Source organism: Theobroma cacao, chromosome 10 (genome assembly GCF_000208745.1).
Source record: "Theobroma cacao cultivar B97-61/B2 chromosome 10, Criollo_cocoa_genome_V2, whole genome shotgun sequence".
In the NCBI taxonomy this organism is placed as follows: domain Eukaryota; kingdom Viridiplantae; phylum Streptophyta; class Magnoliopsida; order Malvales; family Malvaceae; genus Theobroma; species Theobroma cacao.
This window is the reverse complement of record NC_030859.1, coordinates 20,750,084-20,773,833: the sequence shown is the minus strand read 5'-3', so window position 1 is coordinate 20,773,833 and position 23,750 is coordinate 20,750,084. Positions and strand designations below refer to the sequence as shown.

At 34.5% G+C, this 23,750-nt stretch overlaps 3 protein-coding genes across 4 annotated transcripts; all 3 read left to right on the top strand.

Annotated features, from left to right (window-relative positions):
• Positions 12,256 to 14,595, top strand: LOC108663675 (putative disease resistance RPP13-like protein 1). Its single transcript, XM_018128925.1, has one exon. It carries the CDS (start codon positions 12,256 to 12,258, stop codon positions 14,593 to 14,595), a length of 2,340 nt encoding a protein of 779 aa, XP_017984414.1.
• LOC108663674 (putative disease resistance RPP13-like protein 1) lies at positions 16,126 to 19,110 on the top strand. Its single transcript, XM_018128924.1, has one exon. It carries the CDS (start codon positions 16,126 to 16,128, stop codon positions 19,108 to 19,110), a length of 2,985 nt encoding a protein of 994 aa, XP_017984413.1.
• LOC108663794 (putative disease resistance protein At3g14460) lies at positions 18,486 to 21,875 on the top strand. Of its 2 annotated transcripts, none has more exons than XM_018129158.1 (3): positions 18,486 to 20,805; positions 20,909 to 20,961; positions 21,241 to 21,875. In XM_018129158.1, exons 1-2 carry the CDS (start codon positions 19,126 to 19,128, stop codon positions 20,918 to 20,920), a joined length of 1,692 nt encoding a protein of 563 aa, XP_017984647.1. In that variant the 5' UTR covers positions 18,486 to 19,125; the 3' UTR covers positions 20,921 to 20,961; positions 21,241 to 21,875. The 2 variants fall into 2 exon arrangements, with proteins under 2 accessions (XP_017984647.1, XP_017984646.1); XM_018129157.1 differs by having other exon boundaries at positions 21,232 to 21,875.

Genomic DNA, 23,750 nt, shown 5'->3' with positions numbered 1-23,750 from the left:
TTTTAAAAATTACACTTTTACCCCCGTAAAGTGAAAAATTACATTTTTACCCCAAAAACTGAAAAATTGCCCATAGACATATTTTTCATCCCTTATACTCATACCATTCTCCAATTTGTCAAATGTGATCTAAATTCTCTCAAAATCTCAAATTTTGTCCGCGAGTGGAAAAATTACAATTTTACCCCTAAATAGTGAAAATTTCAGTTTGACTCCGAATTGATCCTCGAACTCCTAATTACTGTTTTGAGTCATCCCTGAACTGTGAAACTCTTAATTTCACCTTAAAATTGCTATTTGAACTAGTTCGAGGCTTAATCGACTAATGATACCATTAGGGGCAGTATCGTCTTTTAACGATTCCTCAAAATTCCTAAATATTCAAACATTCTATCGAGCATGTGAATGACATTATAATTTTTTTACAAAGCAGGGTTTGACACAGGTAGCAAAATAGAATTTTAGGTAATCTCATTCAAAAACATATATTTTAAAATTTCATTTTCAGTTTACAAAAGTCAACATAATTTCACTTCAAATAACATAGCTAACAAAATTTTGAAACTTTCAGATAACAAACAAAACATAATTTTACATTGATTTCAAATTTTTATTGGTCTCCTGTAACATGCTACGACTACACTTAACCCTTGTGGCATAGGTTAAAAATAAAACCACAATTAACCCCAGTGGTAGGGGTCAGAATCAGAACAACAATCAAACTTAGTGGCATGGGTCAGAAATATATCAAAAGCAATAATTGGTTACACTGAACAAATATCACAAATACTACTATTCTGTAAGCAGTGGTGTGGTTGGGAGATCTATCTCTAATTGCAGAATACGTGTTGACATGGTCAACATTTAACCCCCATTGGTAGGGTCAGAACATAGCCATACTAGTAGACAAAATAAAAACATATTTTTTGAGATTACCCAAATTTCACAAAATAGTGTATTCACTTTCTCAAAACATATCTCATGCATATCAAAAACATAATTGTTTCAAGCTAAGTATTCACAAAAATAGTCATATATGCATATGTTGATCAAAAATCACGTTCCAAAACAAAATTGAAATCATATTCCAAATATCAACATAGAGATCATATTTACTAACATATATTAGCATGCACACTTGATTTAACAAACCATAGGACAAAATATCATATACCAAGTACAAATTCACATTGAGGCTAATTTTTATGACGTGAAAACACCAAAGGGATATTAGTTACTTACCTAATTCACTAAACCAAAACCAAATGACAAAGAATCAGAATCCTTTTAAAGCCTATTAACTCAAAACACTCGAAATTAAAAACTAACATTGCTAGCTGATTAAAACGAACCATGACACTCTACTGATCATCCTAAGGCATTTAGGGTGTAGCACCTTTTTCGCTAGCCGAAACTAATTTTGATTCAAAATTAGAAACTCATAGATTATAGTTAAATATCAATAGCAATATGAGGTTAGGTGGAAATACTTTAAATACAAATCAAAATTTAGTTTTTGGAAATTTCTAATAAATTTTCCAAAATACGTCAATTTAAAAATAATTTGTCAAATAAATATTTATTCATTTAAAAATTCACTAAAATTCAAATAGCTTAAATTTCTAAGATTTTCTAGCAAAATAGGTCAAACATGGGTCAAGAATAACTTTTGAAATAATTTAAAATGAATTTTTATAACTTTTGAAATTATAGATTTTTTTTACCATTTGGCCTACTTCAAGCACTTATAGTTTAAACCTAAGTTGAAACTAGAGGTGTAATAAGCATTAAATTGAACCTTACATATCATACTTTAAAACCTAATTTCGTTTCAAAATTAAAGATCATCATTTCAGAAGCTAGAAGTTACGAAATCATCACTGAAATACCCAAATTTTTGAGTTTTCAGATTCAATAAGTCTACTTTAAGGCTTTAATTCTCTTAACACAGAAAGCCCTTAACAAGCCATTGACACCAAATTAAACATCATATTTTATACAACAAAACTCCTCAAAGAAACGACTCAAAACATTACAAGAATGTGGAGTTCCGGTGATCCAAATTTGAGTAGTCAAAACTGTTAAAAACCAGTTTTCGGTCAACTTTAAAAATTCATATCTTCCTAATCATAAAGCCAAACGAGATGCTACAAAACCAATTAAAAGATCTTTTCAAGACCTTTTCATTGCTACCCATCATGCCACCAAAAAGTTACCAGAACAGTACCAAATTTGAACGGAAGTTAAAGAAACATAAATTAATCTTAGGGATTTTTATTTCGAACAATGCAAAAATATAATTTTCTTAAATTAAAACTTAATCGTACCTTATCCACTGCTTTCTTGAACAGATTCTTCCTTTTTCTACCTTCTTATTAGTTATTTCAAAATGGTTTTCTTTTTTTGACTATTTTTTTTCTCTTAAATGTGTCTTACTACTTTTCTTTTTAAAACTGAGTTAAACTTTTACTTAAATATGATAATATAAAACTACTAACTTCTTCTCTTAAGTGAGATAATGTAAACATTTTTTTTTTCAAACGTGTGATAATATCCTATATTTGCAAAAAGGTCCCTATCATAAAAACTATTCCAATATAAACCCAAATATTTTATAAGTAATTTGAATAAGGGACTTATTTGTCAAATTTACAATTTTATAAATATACTAATGTACTTGTAATTTGGGTTGGGGTATTACAGTTTATATACCCAAGACCTATCTCATCTCTTACTAATGTGGAATTTGTGACAATACATGGGATCGTCCCTATTTACAGCTATGGGCCCTAGTCCATGTCATCTCATTACTATTATTTTACTTGGAAATTTCATTCAATCTAATATTATTATTTAGTTTCTTAAATTAATTAAGAAACCTTATTTACCCATAAATTGCAATAATGTCTATCAACAATGACCTCTACATATAAAAGCATTAACAATGACTATATTCTCATGGGTTTTATGAATAAATAATTCTCACTGTCACATCCAATACATGTAATACCAATTCATCATTTTCATTCTTGTTGGAAATTGAAAAAAATATTTTTCTACAAATACACTTATATATAATATTAATATAAATAATATAATTCTAAAACACCTTTTACAAACACATCCGCCATATTTTTTAAGTCCAACAATGCTATGAAAATCGCCTAAATATTATTTCAATAGAGAATGGTAAATCCTTTATTGCGCATCTAATATAATTTTTTTAATATGTACATAACCTAACGTACCAGGTATAGCCTTTAAATTCAACATCACTTATTGGCAATCTTAAAGTCATATAGATACTAAATAAATTATAATAAATACTTTAACTCATACAAATTTGAAATCTCTAATATTTAGTATTAATCTATCATAATTTATAGGTAATGTTTCCTTTAATTCTCAAATCCCAATTCAATTTTAGTTTTTACATTTCATTTATAATAGTAATATTTGAATTAATAAAAGATAATGTAGTTCAGTTATTGTTATGTATTGTTAATTTAACGGGTATACCTTTATTCCCTTATAGGTGAATGTGACTGATCAAAAGGCCTGCAGCATAATCTTGAAGTTAGGCTATGTTACCATTGCTAGAATGGGTTTCTTCAACTAATAATAAGCATGGTTCGTTATCGATCACAATTTGGAGGATTTGGCTTTAGCATGTGTTTTCCTAGATAACTTGAATTGACTTGAGTCTAAGCACTTAACATAACTTTACTAGAATATTTTACATTATTGTATTTAATCTGCTATCTTCCTATGAAGTAAAAGATGCATTGTTTAACTGATTAAAAAGTATAATTCTTTTACTTTGATTTTTCTTACAATTTGTTGTATATCCTTTTCTGGATCATTTAGTTCGATTTATTTTAAATCTTTCAATTTTTATAGTAACCACAAAGCATGCATTTTCAGGCATAAAAATTGTAAAGATGAGGTTTGCATAAAAAGATGAAAGATGACTTTCTTGTTAGCAAACTTATCTTTTACATTGAGAAAGAGATGGTCAGGACCATTAACACTGATGTAGTCATTGATGGATTTGAAAGCATGAAAGCATGTCGAGCACAACTTACGATGCCTAATGTAAAAATCTAATGTTAATTTTTTTCTACTTTATATCTATTTATATTGGTGAATCCAAAAACTTATATTTAAATTATTAATGAAATTTTATGTTATGATTTAATTTTATTTCAAAAGTGATTAATTTTTTCTCCTCATCAAATTTTGGACCCAATCTAAGATTTTGCATGATTAACCTTTAGTCACCTCTCATGCAAAATTTTGAATCCACCACTGACTTCCAAGATGATACAAGGAGACATGAGAGTTGTGGCAGCTGGTCTACATAACCGAATTAATATTTAGGAAGTTGTTAATGTTAAAAAGGTGGTTAAAGGGGGAGGTGCTAGCCTTGCACAATTTTGTTGTTGTGAAGTCTGGAAAGTTTTTGTAGAAGTTTTGATAATCTTGTTATATATCAATAAATGTTTAGTGAAATGATTTCGTCAATATAAAATGTAGGTAATCACTTGATTTTATTATAATTTTTAAATTTATTGTTTATAATTTTTTGTTGTTTATTAAATAATCGATGAAAACAAATGAAATTTTAAATTAAAGGTAGTGGTGTTACCTTGAAAACTCAGTCATTAATTTTCTAATATTTTCAATTCTGTAATCTCATACGGTAACCGAAGTTTGAGATCCTCACAACACCACACATTCACGAAAACTAAGCAATATACTAAAAACTGGACAAAGAATATAAATCATTGGCATTATAATATTTAAATAAGTTATCATGAATTAATAGGAGCAAATTTCATTCTTTGATGATCCAATAATAAACTTTTATCACATTAGATGAAACAATTACATTCTAGTAACATGGTATTATTTTTTGCCTTACCACAAAGAAAGAATTATTTTGGTTTCAATATAGCCTTTTGAAGAATGCCCATGATATTTCAACATGCAATTGCATGGAAGTCACCCAATGCAGCTCAACACCTACTTTGACAAATGATTTAATTATTTTTAAGGCAAACACGTTACAATCGGTTGTATTAATTAAATTTCATTATCAATTTATCACTGTCATATGCTTGTGGCAGTACATAAGATTCCAAATCATCATTTAAATTAGTAAATTTATTGAATTAAAATAGTATATAAACAAAATTCATCTCGATACCATTATATATAATCCCTAGCTAGCTTCCTCGTAATTATTTGCATTTTCAATCTGATTTCATTTGAAGGTTGGTGCACCATCTCCCAATTTAATTTAACTTATGAAATTAAGATAATCAAACTTCAAACTTTGACCATTTCCAAATATAAGAAGTCATTAATTTAAAACAATCATTATATATTCATCTTTTTTGTTTATCGATTTTTTCATAATAGATAATTTTTTATTATAGAAAAAATATTTAAAACGGATTTTTTTTATCCATGATAGCGAGGTGCAACCTACCCAATTAGACTTATTCTCTATCTTTTCCCACGTCTTTTGTAATTGTGTTTAGTGGTGGAAATGCGATAAATCATGGATTGGTAGTTTGTAGCACTAAGCGTAGACTAGGATATTCTAGCCGATTATAACATTGTTAAGACATCATCATTTTTTTTTCACTATTGAAATTGTTAACCTTGAGTTATATTATATTTTGATTTGACAAAAATTATATGATATCTTGGTTTTAATGTTAGGCATTGAAAATTGTCTCAATCATGTTTTTTAACCCCTAAAGTCAAACAATTGTTTGAAAAGTCATGAATGATTAGAAAACATCACAAAAGCTTTCAAACTTCAACTAAGTAAATACAAAGCAAACATGTCTTGAATTAATATTTGATTGCATGAAATAGGTAAGAAAGAAATAGCCAAAGAGATGCACCAAAAAGTCAAGAAATCTTGAAGACACAAGGCAAGAGTTATCCCTAGAGAAGCTCAAGTCAACCTAGTGGCAAAATGAGTGGAAAACTTGAAGAACCCAAAGCTATAGTTGGCCTTGAGGAAATATAGTTGACCCTGAGGTAGATAACTTGTGGAAATGAAGTTATTCAAAGCCATAGTCGACCTTGTCATCCATATAGTCGACCTTAAGGAATCTAATACTCAAAAAAGAGGATTTTTCAAAGCCATAGTCGACCCTCAAGCTACCATAGTTGATTGCCTTAGTCTAAATTTGAAAAATGCAAACTCTCAGGAGTTGGATCGAGTAGAGGAAGCTTATACTCAACTATGGAATCCTAATTCGAGATTTTTAAAGAACATAGTTGACCCTAGGAGCGTTGTAGTCGACCCTTAAGCTTCAATGCCAGATTTAATTAAAACTTGTGTCTAACAGCTTCAAACATCATTGTAACTATAAAAGGTGGCCCTTAAGTTATTTTGAAGTAAGAGAAGATTAGAGATACATTTGCAAACCCTAGAGAGACTCCAAAGCTTATCTTTCCTCTCTAGCCTTCATTTTAGTCTTCCACCAAGTTTGAAAAGTTCTACATTTACTTCATTTGATTTGATATTTCTTCTCTTGACACTTAATCTAAAACTTCTAACACCCAACCTTTGTAGAGGCATTATTATTATACTTTGTACTTCTCTTGTAAAGGTTCTAACTTAACCTCAAAAAGCTATTTGTTGAGAGTTGTGCATGCTCTCTTGAAAAGGCATTGTTGAAGGTTGTGCTTTCTTTGGTAAAAAATGTTTTGGTTGAGCTTGTAAAAAAACATTGTAAAGGTTGTTGGTTGATCCCTTAAAAGCCATTGTGAGGTTTTAATGTTTGATCCAGTAAAAAGAACCATTCCTTGAGTAGATTTGAAATCCCTTGGTTTCCAAGAGAGTGAATGTAGGCACTAGAGAAAGCCGAACTACTATAAAATCCTTGTGTCTTGATTTACACTTATGCTATAAAGCCTGACTTTATAAAATACTTGTCAAGACATACATGTGGTCATAGCATGATTGCATGCTAGGAGAGTCCCGAAAAATTTACAAAAGTAGGTATTGTACTTAGAGGTACAACAAAGTTGATTTAAGCCTCAAACTAGATCAAATAGGAATTTTAAGGTGAAATTAAGAGCGTCACAGTCCAAGGATGACTTAAAATGGTAATTTGGAGTTTGATGATCAATTTGGAGTCAAACCAGAATTTTCACTACCTAGGGGCAAAATGGTCATTTGCCACTTGGGGACAAAATGAAAATTTTTAAAAAAGATTTTTTGGCCCCATTTGACTTATTAGAGTATGATTTGAGTATTGGAGTATGATTTGAGGTTAAGAAGTGAAAAACATTGTAATCCCAGTATTTTTTGAAACATAGGGGTAAAATGATAATTTTACCACTCTAGTGGCAAAATTGTAATTTTACACCACCATGACATTTTTCAAGCTCCAGAATTTTACCTATTATTATTTTATGCTATGGATAAATATTAGAGCATTTGTAGTGGTGAGAAAAGGCTTAAAAATTAAGTTAAAACAAGTGGACCAATAAAAAGGTGACATGTGTCAAAAATTAAATATTTTTATATTGCCATTTAAAAACCAGCCCACACTCTTCCACTCAGCATTTCAAGGCCGACCAGCACCTGCAGAAAAGAGAAGAAAAGAAAAGAAAAACCCTAGGGAGGAAAAAGTAAGGAAAATTTGGTGAATTTTCAAGAAATTGGTGACTAAAGGTAAGATTTTTAATCTTAAGCTTGAAATTCATCTTGCCCATGCATTCTTTTCCACTTTTCCATGAATTAAATTCAAGTTTTCATGAGGGGCAATATGCTGGCCAAATTTAGAGAAAGAAAGTTGGTGATGAATTTAGTTGAATTTCAAGGTAACTTAGTGTTTTTAGGTGTTTAGTAACATTTAGTATGAAAATTAAGCAAGAAATCCACATGCCCATTATAGAACCTATCTTGGCCGAATTTTATGGGTGAAGTTTGATGATGAATTTGGTTGTTTTTCATGCCCTTTAGATTGTAATTGGTGCTTAGGAATACCAACAATCGAAAACGGGTACCGAAAAATTTTACTTCTGTTAGTTAGCAATTTGCACCATAATGAGGGATATTTTGGTAATTGCACTTAGAATAGATTTTTATTGAAGTGTGTGGAATTTTGAGGAGTACTGGAAGTGCAATAAATTAATTGGAATCAAATTGGACGTTTAGACCGATTAAATAGTGTATAGTGAGCGATAGGCCAACACCTCCCATTTCATTGCATGCATTCATATAGAACATAGAATAGTTTTGTGACGATTTAACATAAGTATATTAAATTTCCTGTTGCACATTATGTATAAGTGGTGAGCCCTCGGATAAGAGCAAAGGTATTGCACCCGAGGATCAAGAATAGGAGTGTTGTAAATTCCCGTCAAAGTGAGTAATCACTGTTCATCTTATCTATCTAGAGTATTTTTACAATCGTTTTTTTTATGATTTTAAGAATATTGAAACTAAATGAATTTTATGTTTTATGACTAATAATCGATTTAAGGAATAAGGTTTATGACTTATTTTATAATTCAATAATGTTTTTTTTTTTAAATGTGAGTATGTGGAGACCAATCTTTGATGTTGCCTATATATTTAAGTTTACGTACCTACGTTGGAATTGATGATTTATGAACTGATACGTGATGACATATGTGGCTGGGTTTTTGGGTTGTGAAATATATAAATTGTTTGTTCTCCTTTGACAGGCTGGGTAGTATTATGTTAGCTACGTTATGCCGTCAAAATTTTATTGATTGGTGGGTTATTTAATTAGCCACTGTAGTAGGCGGGTTTCCGTGGACCAACATATTAGAGGGGCATGGTAAATCCCGTTATATTTACTTTAGTATGAGAGGCACGAAGGATATCTCCTAAGGTACGATAGAGTTCACTTCACGCCGAACCACCACTTGAAGATGAACTCTGCCAACGCCAAGGGATGGCTAAACTATATTTTTATGAGTAGTTGTTAACTTAATAACCTTGACGGACTCGGTTGCATGCCTCGGTCAAGGTATTATCGAGAATATTTTTTTTTTGGCACGAGCCAAGTTTTTAAGAAAATCATAAGTCGTGATATGTATTATAATGAAATATGTTGTTTTATATGATTTGAAACAAGTACAAAATGTTGTGGATTATGGTATGATGAAAAGTTAACTGTCTCCATTTACTCGGCTTTAGATGTTAATGACGGACTTTGTTTACTCACTGAGTTTATGAAAACTCACCCTTTCTTTTTTAACCATTTCAGGTTCAGGATAGTCTGTAGGCAGTCGATTTCATCAAGAATTTCTTTTGGACTTACTTCCTTGGAAATCGTAGGTCTACATTCTAGCACACTTTTGGTTATCTCGGGGTCCATATGCCACTGTAGGATAATTTTGAATACCTAGTTTACTGTATCACTATGTGTATGAATTTATTTTGTTCTTACGCTATAAAAATTATTTATGCATAGTTCTATAAAAAAAATTTTATAAGAAAATGAAATATATTATCGAATATTTTTATTTAGTCTAATTAACCAACGTTTCACTCCAAATGGATGATTTAGATTACAAAAATTTGTTTTTAATCGAAAATGGATATCTTTCTACCATACGTTGTATTTTTATCAGGTTTCGAAATTTTCAGGTAAAAGTAACCAAAATACCCCTGTGTGGCGAAAATTTTATTTTGATTGTTTTCGATCTAAAATAGTTTATATTCTCTTAAAACTCGATATTTAGTAACTATTACTCACAAGGGAGGTGAAAAACTGATGCAAGAGCCTTGCGAGGTTTCGGTTGACATACCGGGTAACGAATTATTACCGAAACTTCTCGACGGTTGTCACGGGCTCTAAGGGAGTGCCGGGTCGTGACATATGCTTTGTGATTTATTGTTGTATATTAGTTTTAGAAAAATTACACACTTAGTTTTTGACACAAGAAGAAATTTTTGGTTGCAAAAGATTTGATTTATACACTTAGTTTTCAAAGGATATTTCTTAAATGCCAATTCACTTTCCTCTTGGTATATATTGCATTAAGCTTAAACTACTAACAAAAATATTTAAAAAAGAAATTAACAATTTTTTTTCAAGAAGCACAAACAAATAAAAAATACAAAGAAAAATATCAAACAACTGTATAAAATTCAAAATGTTTACAAAGAAGGGATAAATAAGTTTAGTTTTAAAAAACGTGAAATGAAAGTTGTATACACTCAAAAAAGGTCCTAATAAATCTAGAGAATTGTAATTGTCTTAACAGATTATTTCCATAAGATTTGCCTATCATTTTTATTTTGGTTTAGATACACTTATATGATACTTTGTCAAAGAAAAACAAGAAGAAAAAAAAAACTTGAAAAAGTCCTTGAACACTAAAAAAAAAAAATCAATTATGGTTTTATACTTTTATTGCATTCAATTAAGTTCTTGTATTTTTATTTTGAGTTAAATAAGCCCTTATCACTTATTATTGTTAGTTAATAACATGACATGTTGACGTGTTGTTTTTAAAGAGTTGTTGCCTATTATTAGAATTTTTAAACAAGGAGTCTCCAAAATATAACAAGCTTATTGTAGAATGCTTTTGAAGGTATTTTTTTTCTCACACATCTTTTTCGCCAACATCTATTTAAAATTGTTAGAAAAATAGTATAAGAAAAAGGAGTAAGAGGACTTAAGGATTGTTGTAACACATAATCTCTAAAGAGTTATTGCCTACTTTTAGGATTTGCAGACAAGGACTTTCCAAAATACAACAAGCCTATTGCAGAATGTTTTTAAATGTTTTAAGTTTATCTTAGAAGTATGTTCTTTTTATAAATACTAAAAAGTTGTGGCTATTGTATTTCAACAGATATGATTGTTGTGTTTCAATTGTTGCGTTTGTTGGAAACACTTCTGTTTATTTAAAGAATTATGTTTTAATCTATACAGTTACATTTTGAATAATTATCCTCCAACATGAGACTCTCAAATATTACAAACTATCCAACAACCTTCCACTAATTTGTAATATTAATAATACTATGCATGATATAAAGTATCCGATCCATAGTCTAATAAGACTTATATATAAACTCGAAAGAAGAATATGCGTGAGATATTTAAAGTTCTCTCTTTACGGCTATGAGCCCTAGTCTATGTCATCTCTTAACTAATATTTTAGTTAGAATTTTATTTAATTTAATATTATTAATTAATTTCTTAAATTAATTAAGAAACCGTATTTACCCATTAATTGTAATAATGTCCATCAACAATTACCTCTACATTTAAAAGAATTACCAATGATCATATTTTTATGGGCTTTATGGATAAATAATTTCCACAATTACATCTAACCAATATAATATCAATTCATGATTTTCATTCTTATTGGACATTAAAAAAATATTTTTCTAGAAAAACATATATATATAATATTGATATAAATAATATAATTTTAAAACAATTTTTAAAAAATACATAGCCGTGATTATTTGAATCCTAATAAAAATCACTTGAGTATCTTTTCTTCCTATAATGATTAATCAAGTCAACCAAGAAATTGCCAACAAAAGAAACCACGTCAACGCCACAATAAAGAAGGAAATATCCAGCAAGTTACTCACAACTCTCAAAGTCTTACTCCAATCTAATTTTTCCTTGTGCAATCCTTCTAGCTCAAGAAAAGAAAATGGTTTCGGAAGCTGTGGCATTGGCCGTGGGAGGGGCATTTCTGTCGTCCTTTCTGAATGTACTGTTTGACAGGTTGGCTACCATGCAGGCCCTGAAGCCGGTGATCAGCCTCTTCCGGAGTACGACGTTGAAAGACGATCTCTTGCAGGAAATGGAAATATTACTGCTAAAGGTGGAGAGAGTGCTTGGTGATGCCGAGGAAAAGCAAATTATGAACCCTTCTGTGAAAAAGTGGGTGGACAAGCTTAAAGACGCTGCCTACGATGCTGAGGATCTACTGGATGCGATGGCAATTGAAGGTCCGTTTAAGGAGGAGCAAGTAACAGACTTTAATTCTCGTCTTGAACAAATTGTTCTAAAACTGCAACTCATTGCTGCCGAAAAAGACATCCTTAGTTTGAAACAAGGCCAGGGAGGGAAATCACTCTCAAGATTACCCACAACTTCCTTGGTCGATGAATCTGAAGTATGCCTCAGAAAAGATGATAAAAAGCATATTCTTGATATTTTGTTGTCTGATGGCGTGAATGGGCAGAAAATACCTGTGATTACAATTGTAGGAATGGGTGGGATTGGAAAGACCACCCTTGCTCAGTTTTTGTACAATGATGCCAGGGTGAAGAACTATTTTGACTTGAGAGCATGGGTGTGTGTCTCGGAAGAGTTCGATGTATTCAATGTCACCAAAACAATTTATGAGTCTGCCACATTGTCGCATTCTGATATCAAAGACTTAAACGTCCTTCAAGTTAGACTAGAGAGGATATTGATGGGAAGAAAATTTCTACTTGTCTTGGACAATGTATGGAATGAGAGTTATAGAGCATGGGATCTACTGCGTAGACCGTTACAAGTCGGTGTCCCTGGAAGTAAGATCATTGTAACTACACGTAGCCAAAGTGTTTCATCCACGATGCGTGATGTGCTTGTTCACGATTTGAAGAGGTTATCTAAGGAAGATTGCTGGGCATTATTTGGAAAGCATGCATTTGGAAATAAAGACCCGAATGAAGATTCTACTCTGAAAGCAATTGGTGAGAAAGTTGTGGAAAAATGCAAAGGCTTGCCTTTGGCTATTAAAACACTTGGGAGTCTGCTGCATTCTCAACTAGAAGCTCAGGAGTGGGACAATGTGCTGAATAGTGAAATATGGGATCTACCTGATCATAAGAGTGACATTCTACCTGCCTTAAGATTGAGTTACCAGTATCTTCCTTCTCAACTAAAGCGCTGCTTTGCATATTGTTCCATATTTCCTAAGGGCCACATATTCGAGAAAGGGGATTTGGTTCGAATGTGGATAGCTGAAGGTCTAGTTCAGCAGCCACACAGTAGAAGAAAGGAGGAAGTAGGCGAGCAGTACTTTCATGAACTGTTATCAAGGTCAATTTTTCAACAGAGTCATGATGAATCACGTTTCATAATGCATGACCTTGTCAACGATCTAGCTCAATATGTAGCAGGAGAATTTTGCTTCAGGTCCGAGCATGATAGCCCTCCCCAAAACCCTGCAAGGGTTCGCCATTTGTCATGCATATTAAAGCCAAGTGACAAGCCTTATAAATTTGAGGCCTTCTATGGAAAAAATAAGTTTTTGCGGACCTTCCTTCCGCTCAGATCACCAGGTGATGGTAAGACTCCTTTCGATTCTGGAGTCTTCAACAAATTGTTTCCAGCGCCCAGTTGCCTGCGGGTATTGTCATTAACATCTTACAATATCACAGAGTTCCCTGATTCAGTTTGCAACGTAAAACAGCTACGCTACTTGGACCTTTCTGGCGCTGCTCTTCGATGTTTGCCTGAAAGGGTAGGCTGTTTGCATAACTTGGAGACACTGAAGTTGTCAGGTTGTCATCGTCTCACGTGGTTGCCAGCAGAACTAAGGAATCTTACCAAACTAGAACATCTTGACGTCAAGGGGACGCCTATCGGGGAGTTGCTTGATTCAATTGGCAACTTAAAACAGCTAGGCTACTTGGACTTTTCTGGCACTAAAATTCGACGTTTTCCTGAAGGAGCATGTTCTTTGTATAATTTGCAGACACTGAAGTTGTCACGTTGTCCTCAGCTCACTTGTTTGCCAACATGCATGGAGAATCTTACCAAATTGAAGCATCTTGACATCAAAGGGACGCCTATCCTGCAAATGCCTCCAAATTTCGGTAATTTGAAACGTCTTCAGCTGTTGACTAATTTTGTTGTGGGCAACAATAGTGGGTCAGCTATTAGTGAGGTGAAGGATCTTTCTCTTCTGCATGGCACCCTTTCCATTTTGCAGCTACACAATGTCTCTCAAACAGCAGATGCAGAAAAGGCCAATCTAAAGGATAAGAAATACCTCCGTGAGTTAATTTTGGAATGGGATAATCCTGAGAGCCGTAATGGACAGAGTGCTGGGAATGATCCTCAGAATCTTAGTGCGAAGCATGCAGCGGATGTACTTGACAAGTTACTGCCCGGGGAGAATTTGGAGAGGCTCGAGATTAAAAACTTCTTTGGTATGACTTTACCAAAATGGTTAGGGAATGCTTCATTCTCCAAAATGGAGAGACTAACTCTGGATAATTGCCAAACATGCAACTCACTGCCACCACTTGGGCAACTACCCTCTCTCAAAGAACTCAACATACATGACCTGGCTGGAGTAAAAGTCGTGGGCCCCGAATTCTACGGTAGTGGTGTCGTGGCCTTTAAATCCCTGGAAATGTTATGGTTCGAGAATATGGAAAATTGGGAGCAATGGTCACCCTCCGCAAATGCACCAGGATTCCCGTCCCTTCAAAAACTCTTTATAATTAAATGTAGGAGACTGAATGCGCCTCTACCCATCATCCAACATCCCCATTTGGAATTGCAGATCGTTGGGTGTGACAAATTACACAGCAATGTGACAGCTTGCTAGCAGTTAAAACCTCTAGCGAGGGGCAAAAGCCTTTGCCCATTCTCTTGCAAAATTTGGGCGGAATTGTTCTTTGAGTGGTGTTAATGAATCTTTGTTTGGAGGTGATTTTCCTTTTTCTCCCCTCGGCCTGTTCTGTGTTTGTTAACATAACAGGGATGCTGCTAAAAGAATACGATTGTGGTGGTTCGCCATCTGTTTTCAATGTCTCAGTTCCTGGATTGCAAGCCTAGCTAGTACAGGACGATTTTCTCCTGAATTGTATTATTTCTGATGCATGTTGATATTTTATTAATTATCTTAATTTGTGTAATCTTGCCATGAATACCGCTGTCAACTTTTTTCATAATCCTTTGCCCCCTCTCCAACCAATGTTAGATTCATGGAGGAATGAAATTATTTGTGTTTTTCCACCGAATAATAGTGTGAATTCTTTTAAAATCACAAGGATATTATAATTGAATATAAGAAAAATTTCACTTACATCCCTTATAATTTTAATTTTTTACATGATATCTTTGATTTTTTCTCATTTAAAGTTAAGACATATTGACTTATTACAAAAAGAAACAAAATTAGACATTTTGTTTGGTCAAATAAAGTTTGTTTCACTTATAGCTTATTAAGGGTCGAATTATATGTCCTAAGTGTCATGGGTCCATATTTTCAACTCGAAAGATATACATGTTAAGTGAAAAAAAGTCTTTATTTATGAGGATAAGATTCGTCACATCTCTTACTAATGAAGGACTTATGACATGTTATACTCCACCCAATTATGCAACGTCTTCATTGAATGAACTCTTTCATAAAGGATTGTACTTTGATTCGAGTCTACTACGACTTTATTATCTCTCATTGGGGGTCCCACCTTAGTGAAGAGTTGGTTTTGCTCTAAACCACTTACCACGATTCATATTTCAAACCTAAAAGAATATATCTATTAGGTGGAGGAAGACTTTTATTTATAAGTTCAAGACTTAACTCATTTCTTACTGTTCTATTAGGTAGACTAAGGTCGTTCTTCCAAATAATAAACATTCTTTTGAGTTGAAAATGTAAATCCATAACATAAGTTTAAACTTAGACCAAAACTATTATATTTAACATTACTTCTTATATACATAAAATTGTTAAAACATTAATATAATATTTTAAAATTATTTTAATGATAAAAATGTAAGTGTAAGATCATTGCTAGCTGTGATTACGTAGAATTTTAAAATTTTGAATTATTATATTATATAGTTTTTATATTTAATATTTTAAAGTTTATGAATGGGTTGTTTTATCTTAACAATTAAAAACCATATTGGCATTACACTCAAAGGATAATACATTAAGTAATTACGTGCAAAATCAATATTTTTTCCGCCATACACTAATTCGTAATTTACAGTACACCTAATCGAATTTCCTGCTCCGCTCAATTATTTACGCAAGCGAAAAATCCAAGTCCCAAGTCCTTTCTTACTGTTTGTGTTCCTCCGAAATCTCATTAGATCAACCAAAACCAACCTCTTGCCATTTGAAATGGCTGATTTGCGCTTCGCTGCTTTGCCTGGTTCCATTGCTTTGCTGTTAGACAAGATTCACTCTGTTCTACTATCGCCTGGCTTCGCAAAAGATACAACATCTGCTTCACTTTGGAAACGCTTGGAATCGTCACTGGCGAGTATTAGCTATGTGATTCACGACGCAGTGGAGCCACGATGCAACAGTCACGGCGTGTATGCTTGGCTTCTGAGACTGGAATATGCTGTCTACGACGCAGAGGATTCTGTGGATGATATTTTATTTGAACCCGCAAGACTCGAAGTGGAAGCTATAGCTCGGAACCTCAAATACCAGGCACTAAGGTGCCGCGATGAATTTTTCAGCTCCTTACGTTTAGTTTTATCACTAGATGAGAAGCCAATATGGATTAACGGAAACCTTGTGGAAGATATTGATGTCATTGCTAAAGAAATGGATAAATATGGCTTCATAAAACGAGAAACGCGTGATGAATTGCGATTATCAGACAGCTTGCCTGCTACTTCTTTGCTAGATGAAACCGCAATCTATGGCAGAGAAGAAGACAGGAGTAACATCGTCGGCTTGTTACTATCAGGGGATGAGAATCTTGATGCGATTGCCTTAGTTGGCACGGGTGGGTTGGGGAAGACCACCCTTGCGCAGCTTGTATACAACGATGAAAAAGTGAGAGCGCATTTCGAACTAAAGGCATGGGTAGGTGTTCACACGGACTTTGAGGTTGACAGAATCACCAGGATAATTCTTAAGGCCCCCACTTTCTGCAGTATTGAGGGTGACATGTCACTTGAGCTCCTTCTTGATAAATTGAGTGCAAGCTTGGATGGAAAAAAATTTCTCCTTGTCTTAGACGATGTTAGGAATGAGGATATTAATAAGTGGAACGATCTAGAAACTTCTCTCAAATCTGGTGCAAGGGGAAGCAAGATCATTGTTACTACACGCAGTCAGGGAGTTGCAGATTGTCTGGGCTGTTCCATTCGCTATCAACTAAATCCATTGACAGAGGATTCTTGCCGGTCCTTGTTGGCAAAGTCTGCATATGCGGGGAGGGATAGAAGTGAAATTGCTATGCTAGAGGATATTGGCATGAAAATTTTGAAGACCTGCGGCGGTATACCTTTGTCCGTAAGAGTAATTGGAGGGCTCTTGCGTTTCAAAAAGAGCCGTGAAGAATGGTGCCATGTCCTGGAGGACCTGCGAAAAGCTAATAACCATGATTCAATTTCATCAATTGTACTCTTGAGCTATTATCACCTTCCTGCACTGCTAAAGCTCTGTTTTGCTTATTGCTCGTTGTTTCCCATAGATTATGAGTTTCACAAGGAAGAACTTGTTCTCTTGTGGATGGCGGCAGGCTTTCTACAAATGTCTAGTGGCCAATCAATGGAAACGGTAGGTGCTGAATGCGTTGACGGTTTACTGAAGAGGTCATTCTTTATACCAATTGACAACTCACACTTTAAAATGCATGATCTTATTCATTGTTTTGCTGAGGATGTATCTAAAGAACTTTGTCTCAGATGGGAATCATCCGATCAAGCAGCAAATCCTCAAAGGATTCGCCATCTATCATTGCTAAGAAACGAACGTGACATCCCTGAAATGTTAAGTGTCGTTCTTCATTGGAACAGGTTAAGGACCTTCTATCTGATAGATTCTCGATCTTGTCAAATAAGTCCTCAAGCATTGAAGGATATTTTTCCAAGAATACGAAGGTTACGAGTCTTATCCCTACCTCATTTTCCACATGCTAAATTGCCCCATTCAATAGGAAAATTGAAATATCTACATTACCTAGATGTCTCTCACAGTGCATTAGCAAGCTTGCCTGAATCCTTGTCTACTCTCTACTTTCTACAAACATTGATATTGACAAACTGCTATTCTCTTCTTATGCTACCCCAAGGCATAGTCAAGCTTGTTAACTTGCGAAAGCTCGGCATTAAGGGAGCTGGCTTGATGCAGATGCCAAAAAAAATGAGCAGATTAACAAGCCTTCAGAGTTTGACTAATTTTATTGTGGGCCACGGTGGGTCAAGCATTAAAGAACTGGGGGCACTTCCAAATCTCCATGGATCGCTGTCTGTTTCAGGGTTGCAGAATGTATCTTCTCCTTCTGATGCATCGGGAGCCAATTTGAAAGCTATGCTATATCTTGATGAACTAGAGTTGGAATGGAGCTGTAACAATGAAGATCCAGCAACAGATCAGAAAGAAGTGCTAGAGAATCTAAAGCCTTCTGTGGAGTTGAAAAAGCTTTCAATTCGATTTTATGGTGGTAAAGAGTTTCCAAAGTGGTTGGGAGATTCTTCGTTCTCGAAGATAATTTCTTTACATCTCAGTGACTGTATTAACTGCAAGTCATTTCCTCCACTTGGGCGGCTGTCATCCCTTGAACATCTCATTATTGAGAGGATTGGAGGAATAAAGAGCATTGGCCATGAATTCTATGGGGTAGATGTATATGGTTGTAAACCTTTTCAGTCCCTTAAGACTTTAAAATTTGTGGAAATGTCACAATGGGAAGAATGGATACTACTTGAAGTGGATGGCCAAGAATTTCCCTGCCTGGAAGAGTTTTATGTTATAAACTGTCCACTATTGAAAGGGGATTTACCAAAGAGCCTTCCAGCTTTGGTAAAACTGGAGATCTGTAATTGTGAACAGCTAGAGGCTTCACTTCCACAGACTTCAGAATGTTGTGTACCGAAGTTAGACAACTGTGACGAGGTGGAGAAGAGAAGTAATGATAATCAGACAGCACCTTCATCAAGGGAAGATGGAAATCAGCAGTTTTCTACCTCCATGGGTAGCATTAAAGATCTTCATGAATCGTTGTCTATTTCAGAGTTGCAGGATGTATCTTCTGCTTCTCATGCATCAGAAGCCAATTTGGAAGCTATGCAATATCTTGACGAACTAGAGTTGGAGAAGACTCCTCAAGATAAGACACTGCCAAAAATTGATGGTGAAATTTGATCAGAATCCTCTTCGATGATGACTGAGATTCCAGGCACTGAACTACCGTTGGAATGGAGTAGAATTAATGAAAGTCCAGCAAAGGAGAGAGCAGTGCGGTGGTCGGAAGGTTCTGCACTTTCCACAATAAGATTTCTATGTATCAGTGACTACAATAATTGCTCGTCATTGCCACCATTTGGGCAGCTGCCATTTCTTGAAAATCTCATAATTCAAAGGATTGGGGGAGTAAGAAGCATTGGCCCAGAATTTTATAGGATGGATTTAACTTTTCAGAAACCATTTCAGTCTCTCAAGACTTTGAAATTTGAGGCAATGTTACAATGGGAAAGGTGGACACCACTTGAAGTGGAAGGTGAAGAATTTCCCTGCCTGCAAGAGTTTTACATAATAAACTGTCCCAAATTGGAAGGGGATTTACCGAAGTGCCTTCCCTTTTTGATAAAACTGGAGATTTCTAAATGTCAACAGCTTGCAGCTTCACTTCCATGGACTTCCGAACGGTGCTTACTGAAGTTAGACAACTGTGACAAGGTGCAGAAGAGAAATGATGATAACCAGACAGTTGAACCACAGTTCTCTCCAAGAATGATTCATCAAGAGCAAGATAATAATCAGCCAACACCTTCATCAAGTGACGATCAAAACCAGCAGCTTTCTTCCTCCTTGAGCATAAATGTGTCAAGCATGGGCATGACACAGTTAATGGAACTGTCAACTGACTCGCACAGCCTCAGAATTGAGAGATATGCTTTGCATATGCTACCTGAAGAAATATTGAAGAGATCTTCACTTCAACATTTATATATCATTGATTCAATTTCCCTCAAGATCTTTCCTCAGTCCCCTTCATTGAAAACACTCTATATCCATAACTGCAAAAAGTTAAAATTTCCCCAACCTAGCAAAGTGATGAAACAAGACTCAGGGCTTGAAGATTTATGTTTAGGGAGCAGCTGTGATTCTCTCCAAAATTTTCCATTGAATTACTTCCCAAAACTTAAATCTCTTAGTCTGTGGGACTGCAGAAATCTTGAGCATCTCTCAATTGAGAAGGGATTGCAGAATGAACTTACTTCACTTGATTCCTTGGAAATCAAAGGTTGTCCTAATTTGAGGTCCTTTGTTGAAGAGGAATTTCAAGCTCCAAACCTGACATCACTGGTTTTCTTCAATTGCGGGAGTCTCAAGTCACTGCCAGGGATGCAAAGCCTCAAATCTCTTCAGTCACTGTATATAAACAAATGTCCAGCACTGGAGTCACTTCCCACAGAGGGCTTGCCATCCAGCCTAATCATACTTTGCATTTCTTTTTGTGACAAAATCACTCCCCAAAAAGGGTGGGAGTTAGATAATCTTCATTCTCTAAGTCATTTTGAGATTGAAGGTGGATGCCAAGAATTGGAGTCATTTCCAGAAGAGGGATTGCTGCCAACAAATCTTAACTCTCTACGCATCAGCAGGCTTTCAAATCTTAAGTTTCTAAATGGTGAGGGGCTTCAAAACATCACCTCTCTTCAAACACTTGAAATAAATTGCTGTAACAAGCTTAATTGCTTACCGGAACATGGGCTGCCTTCCGCCTTGTATTCTCTAAGTATCACAGACTGTTCTCTGCTGAATCCGAAGCTTCAAAATAGGAAGGGGAGGGAGTGGTTCAAGATAGCTCGTATTCCTTCCATCCAGCTTGATGAGGTAAAATCTCACAAACAACTCTAGAAGAGTTTGTATGTGAAACACAGTGAACAATACTTTGTCAATGTTTTTCTTAAAGCCTAATCTTGTTTTCATTTTTCAGGTCAGTGATTAATACAATTGCTTGTCGATTTCAAACCAGGCACAATTCTACAGGTTTGTAGTCTTAGATTCTTAGTCAGCTTTAGTTTCTTTCATCTATCTGTGATTAATACACTTCTTTCATCTAACATTTACTAGATTCTGCTTAAAATTTTCCACCTTCTACAGGCTTATCATGTCTTGTTAGTTATAAATATGCAATGAAAAAGATGAATTAATACAGATCATTTAATATTAAAAATTTGGTTATGCACAAAATATTTTTCATTCATTTCAATTTTTGATGGTTGATCTATCAGCATTCTCATTTTTAATATTTCGCAGTTGACACAGGTTTATGGAGAGTGATCCTAAAAGTTCTGTTCATTGGACTCAAGCTGAAGGTTCTTAGATGGCAAATCTTATACTTCCCAAGATCGGGCAATGAAGTTGCGGATGGGTTGGTGAAGTTTAGGGTGGAGAGAGCTAATGACCTGCTGTTGGTTTTACCATAATGTCTACCTGGTGCATGTGGTCCGTGAAAAGAGTTTTCTGGGGGTAAGAACTCTGTCTCATACTCTGCTGCACTTTGTGTTTGCTGGCCTCTGGTTGCAAGTTGAATTGCCCTTGTGCCTGCTAAATATTTGGTATGGCTGGATAGCAAGGTGTTGGAGGGTGCCATCTCCTTGTGCTCTCTGTCACTAGTTTCTATAATTCAAGGTGCCTGGAGGCTTTTAAAGATATGTCACAAAAATGTATAAACATGTTCAGAGTTGGGAGTTGAATTGGAAAGCAGATTGTTTATGGTTTGGTTCTAGACTTGCTTAGTATCAATGCTGTCTTTTTCTGCTTACCCATATGTTACTTTTGCTTTTGGGGATTTAGGGGCATGAAATTTTCCTTTGTAATTGTCTTTTGCAGCTGTGTTCCTTTTGTACAGTAACTAGCTGTTGCTGGTAACAAGTATGAACATCTGTATCTTTGAGTGACTTCTGAAATTACTTACTCTTATTGTGTACAAATACATAGAATATATACTTCTGATGTGTGTTTCTATCAGTTTAATGTATCACTTGAGATTTGTTTGCTTCAAATGGACACGGTGAGCCATTCCATACTACTTTGTCTTCCAAAAGCATTCCAAGATGGAAATCCTCCAAAGTCTGGATTTTTAAACCTCGATTTAGAAGCAACACTTACTGTTTCGTGTTTGTTTAGCTGATCATATGTTCTTGAACTTGCAATTTTTGTCAATGATTCATCTGTTATAAATTTCAGCAGTTTGTTCATGCAAAGACATGGAATGGATATACCGTTAATCATGCAAAGATGGGACTAGGAGAGGAGACAGGAGCTGGGCAGGCCGGCTGGCTAGGAAAGCCAATTAATATTTTGGAAATGTTAAGAAAGTGGCTAAAGGTTGGATGTGCTAGCCTTGCACATCCTTGCTGTTGTGAAGTTGGAAAGTCTTTTTTCTTCTTCCTAACTTTCTGATTTTTCTTTTTCTAATCAAACCCCCTCCCTCCCTCCATTGTTTAAGCCCTTCCAGGCTTCTTTGAAACTCACTCAAAACACATTGTCCAACCAACTTCCCATCTTTCTTTGACCGACAACAACATACTTCTACCTTCCTTTTTGGTATACCTTCATCTATTGTCTCCTCTACCCCTCTCACAATCCTTGTATATAAGTAAGCAGACCAATCTTTTGAAGGGTCGATTGGTCATTTCATTTGAATTAAAATATGTAGGCCATCATCATGAATAGAATAAGGTTTTAACAAACTTCCATCATTATCACAATTATTTAATATGAGTTCAAAACAAGAAATAGCATTCTCCATCTCTCTCAATATTCATCCTCCTACTTTCTGTTTTTTCATATGTTGTTTCTGCAGAAAGTTGAGGAAATTAAGGCAAGAATGAATTGTTCTATTTCTGGTATGAAGTATGTATGGACTCTTGTATCTTGGTGTTACTTTTGAATGATACATTGTTGGATATAAATATGCAGAATATACTTTTGAATTTCTGGTGTGTTTCTAATCCTTTTATATCACTTAAAATTTGTATGCTTTAAAATTGTTTGCTGCCATTGGAAACAAAAATGGCAATCAAACACATAATCATCCTCCAAATGACCCAAGCTGAGCAATTTCTTACAATTGGACCTCAGATTGGAGAAAACAAAAAATTCCCCTTTTTTTTTCTGATAAAAACAGAAGTTAATTTCTTTATCATATATAGGCAATATATAAGCTAATTTATCCTTTTATATATAGGCAATATATAAGCAATATATAGGCAATTTCTTTATCATATCATCCAACTTGAGACTTAAAACATATTTATAAGTTAATTTTGAGCACTCTATGAAAATGTTTGTTTAAGCTCATTCATCTGCTAAAAATTTAGCAGTTTGTTCATGCAATACACAAAATGGCAGATTGTAAGGCAAGCTCTGCCTTTCATGTTCTCCTCTTGCTTTTTTCTGGTGGCCTGGTTCATGCAGTCAATCATTTTTAGAACCTAACTCCATGTTTTCCTGTTGCATTATCTGTTTGTATCAATGCAGTTATGTATGCTTAGAACTTTTATGATTCTGTAATTGTTGCTGGAATTCTTACATTAGGATTATTTCACTATGGTATATGATGCCTATATATATATATATATAATTGAGCCCAGTTTTAATTGAGCCTAGGCTACAAAAGAAACAAAGCTATCTCCCCTCTTCTAGTTATGGGGCAAAGCCCACTGAAAGTGATGCACCGATCCAACCCCCAATTTAATTAATTGCAGGCTTTCTTGCTAGTCTAGGGAAATGTAATATCTTTCTAAATAAAAGGTAAAATACTTAAAAAA

Bases quoted from the DNA above. Each gene is read 5' to 3' on its own strand.
- LOC108663675 (XM_018128925.1), top strand. From the start codon at position 12,256: ATGGGTGGGATTGGAAAGACCACCCTTGCTCAGTTTTTGTACAATGAT.
- LOC108663674 (XM_018128924.1), top strand. From the start codon at position 16,126: ATGGCTGATTTGCGCTTCGCTGCTTTGCCTGGTTCCATTGCTTTGCTG.
- LOC108663794 (XM_018129158.1), top strand. From the start codon at position 19,126: ATGATGACTGAGATTCCAGGCACTGAACTACCGTTGGAATGGAGTAGA.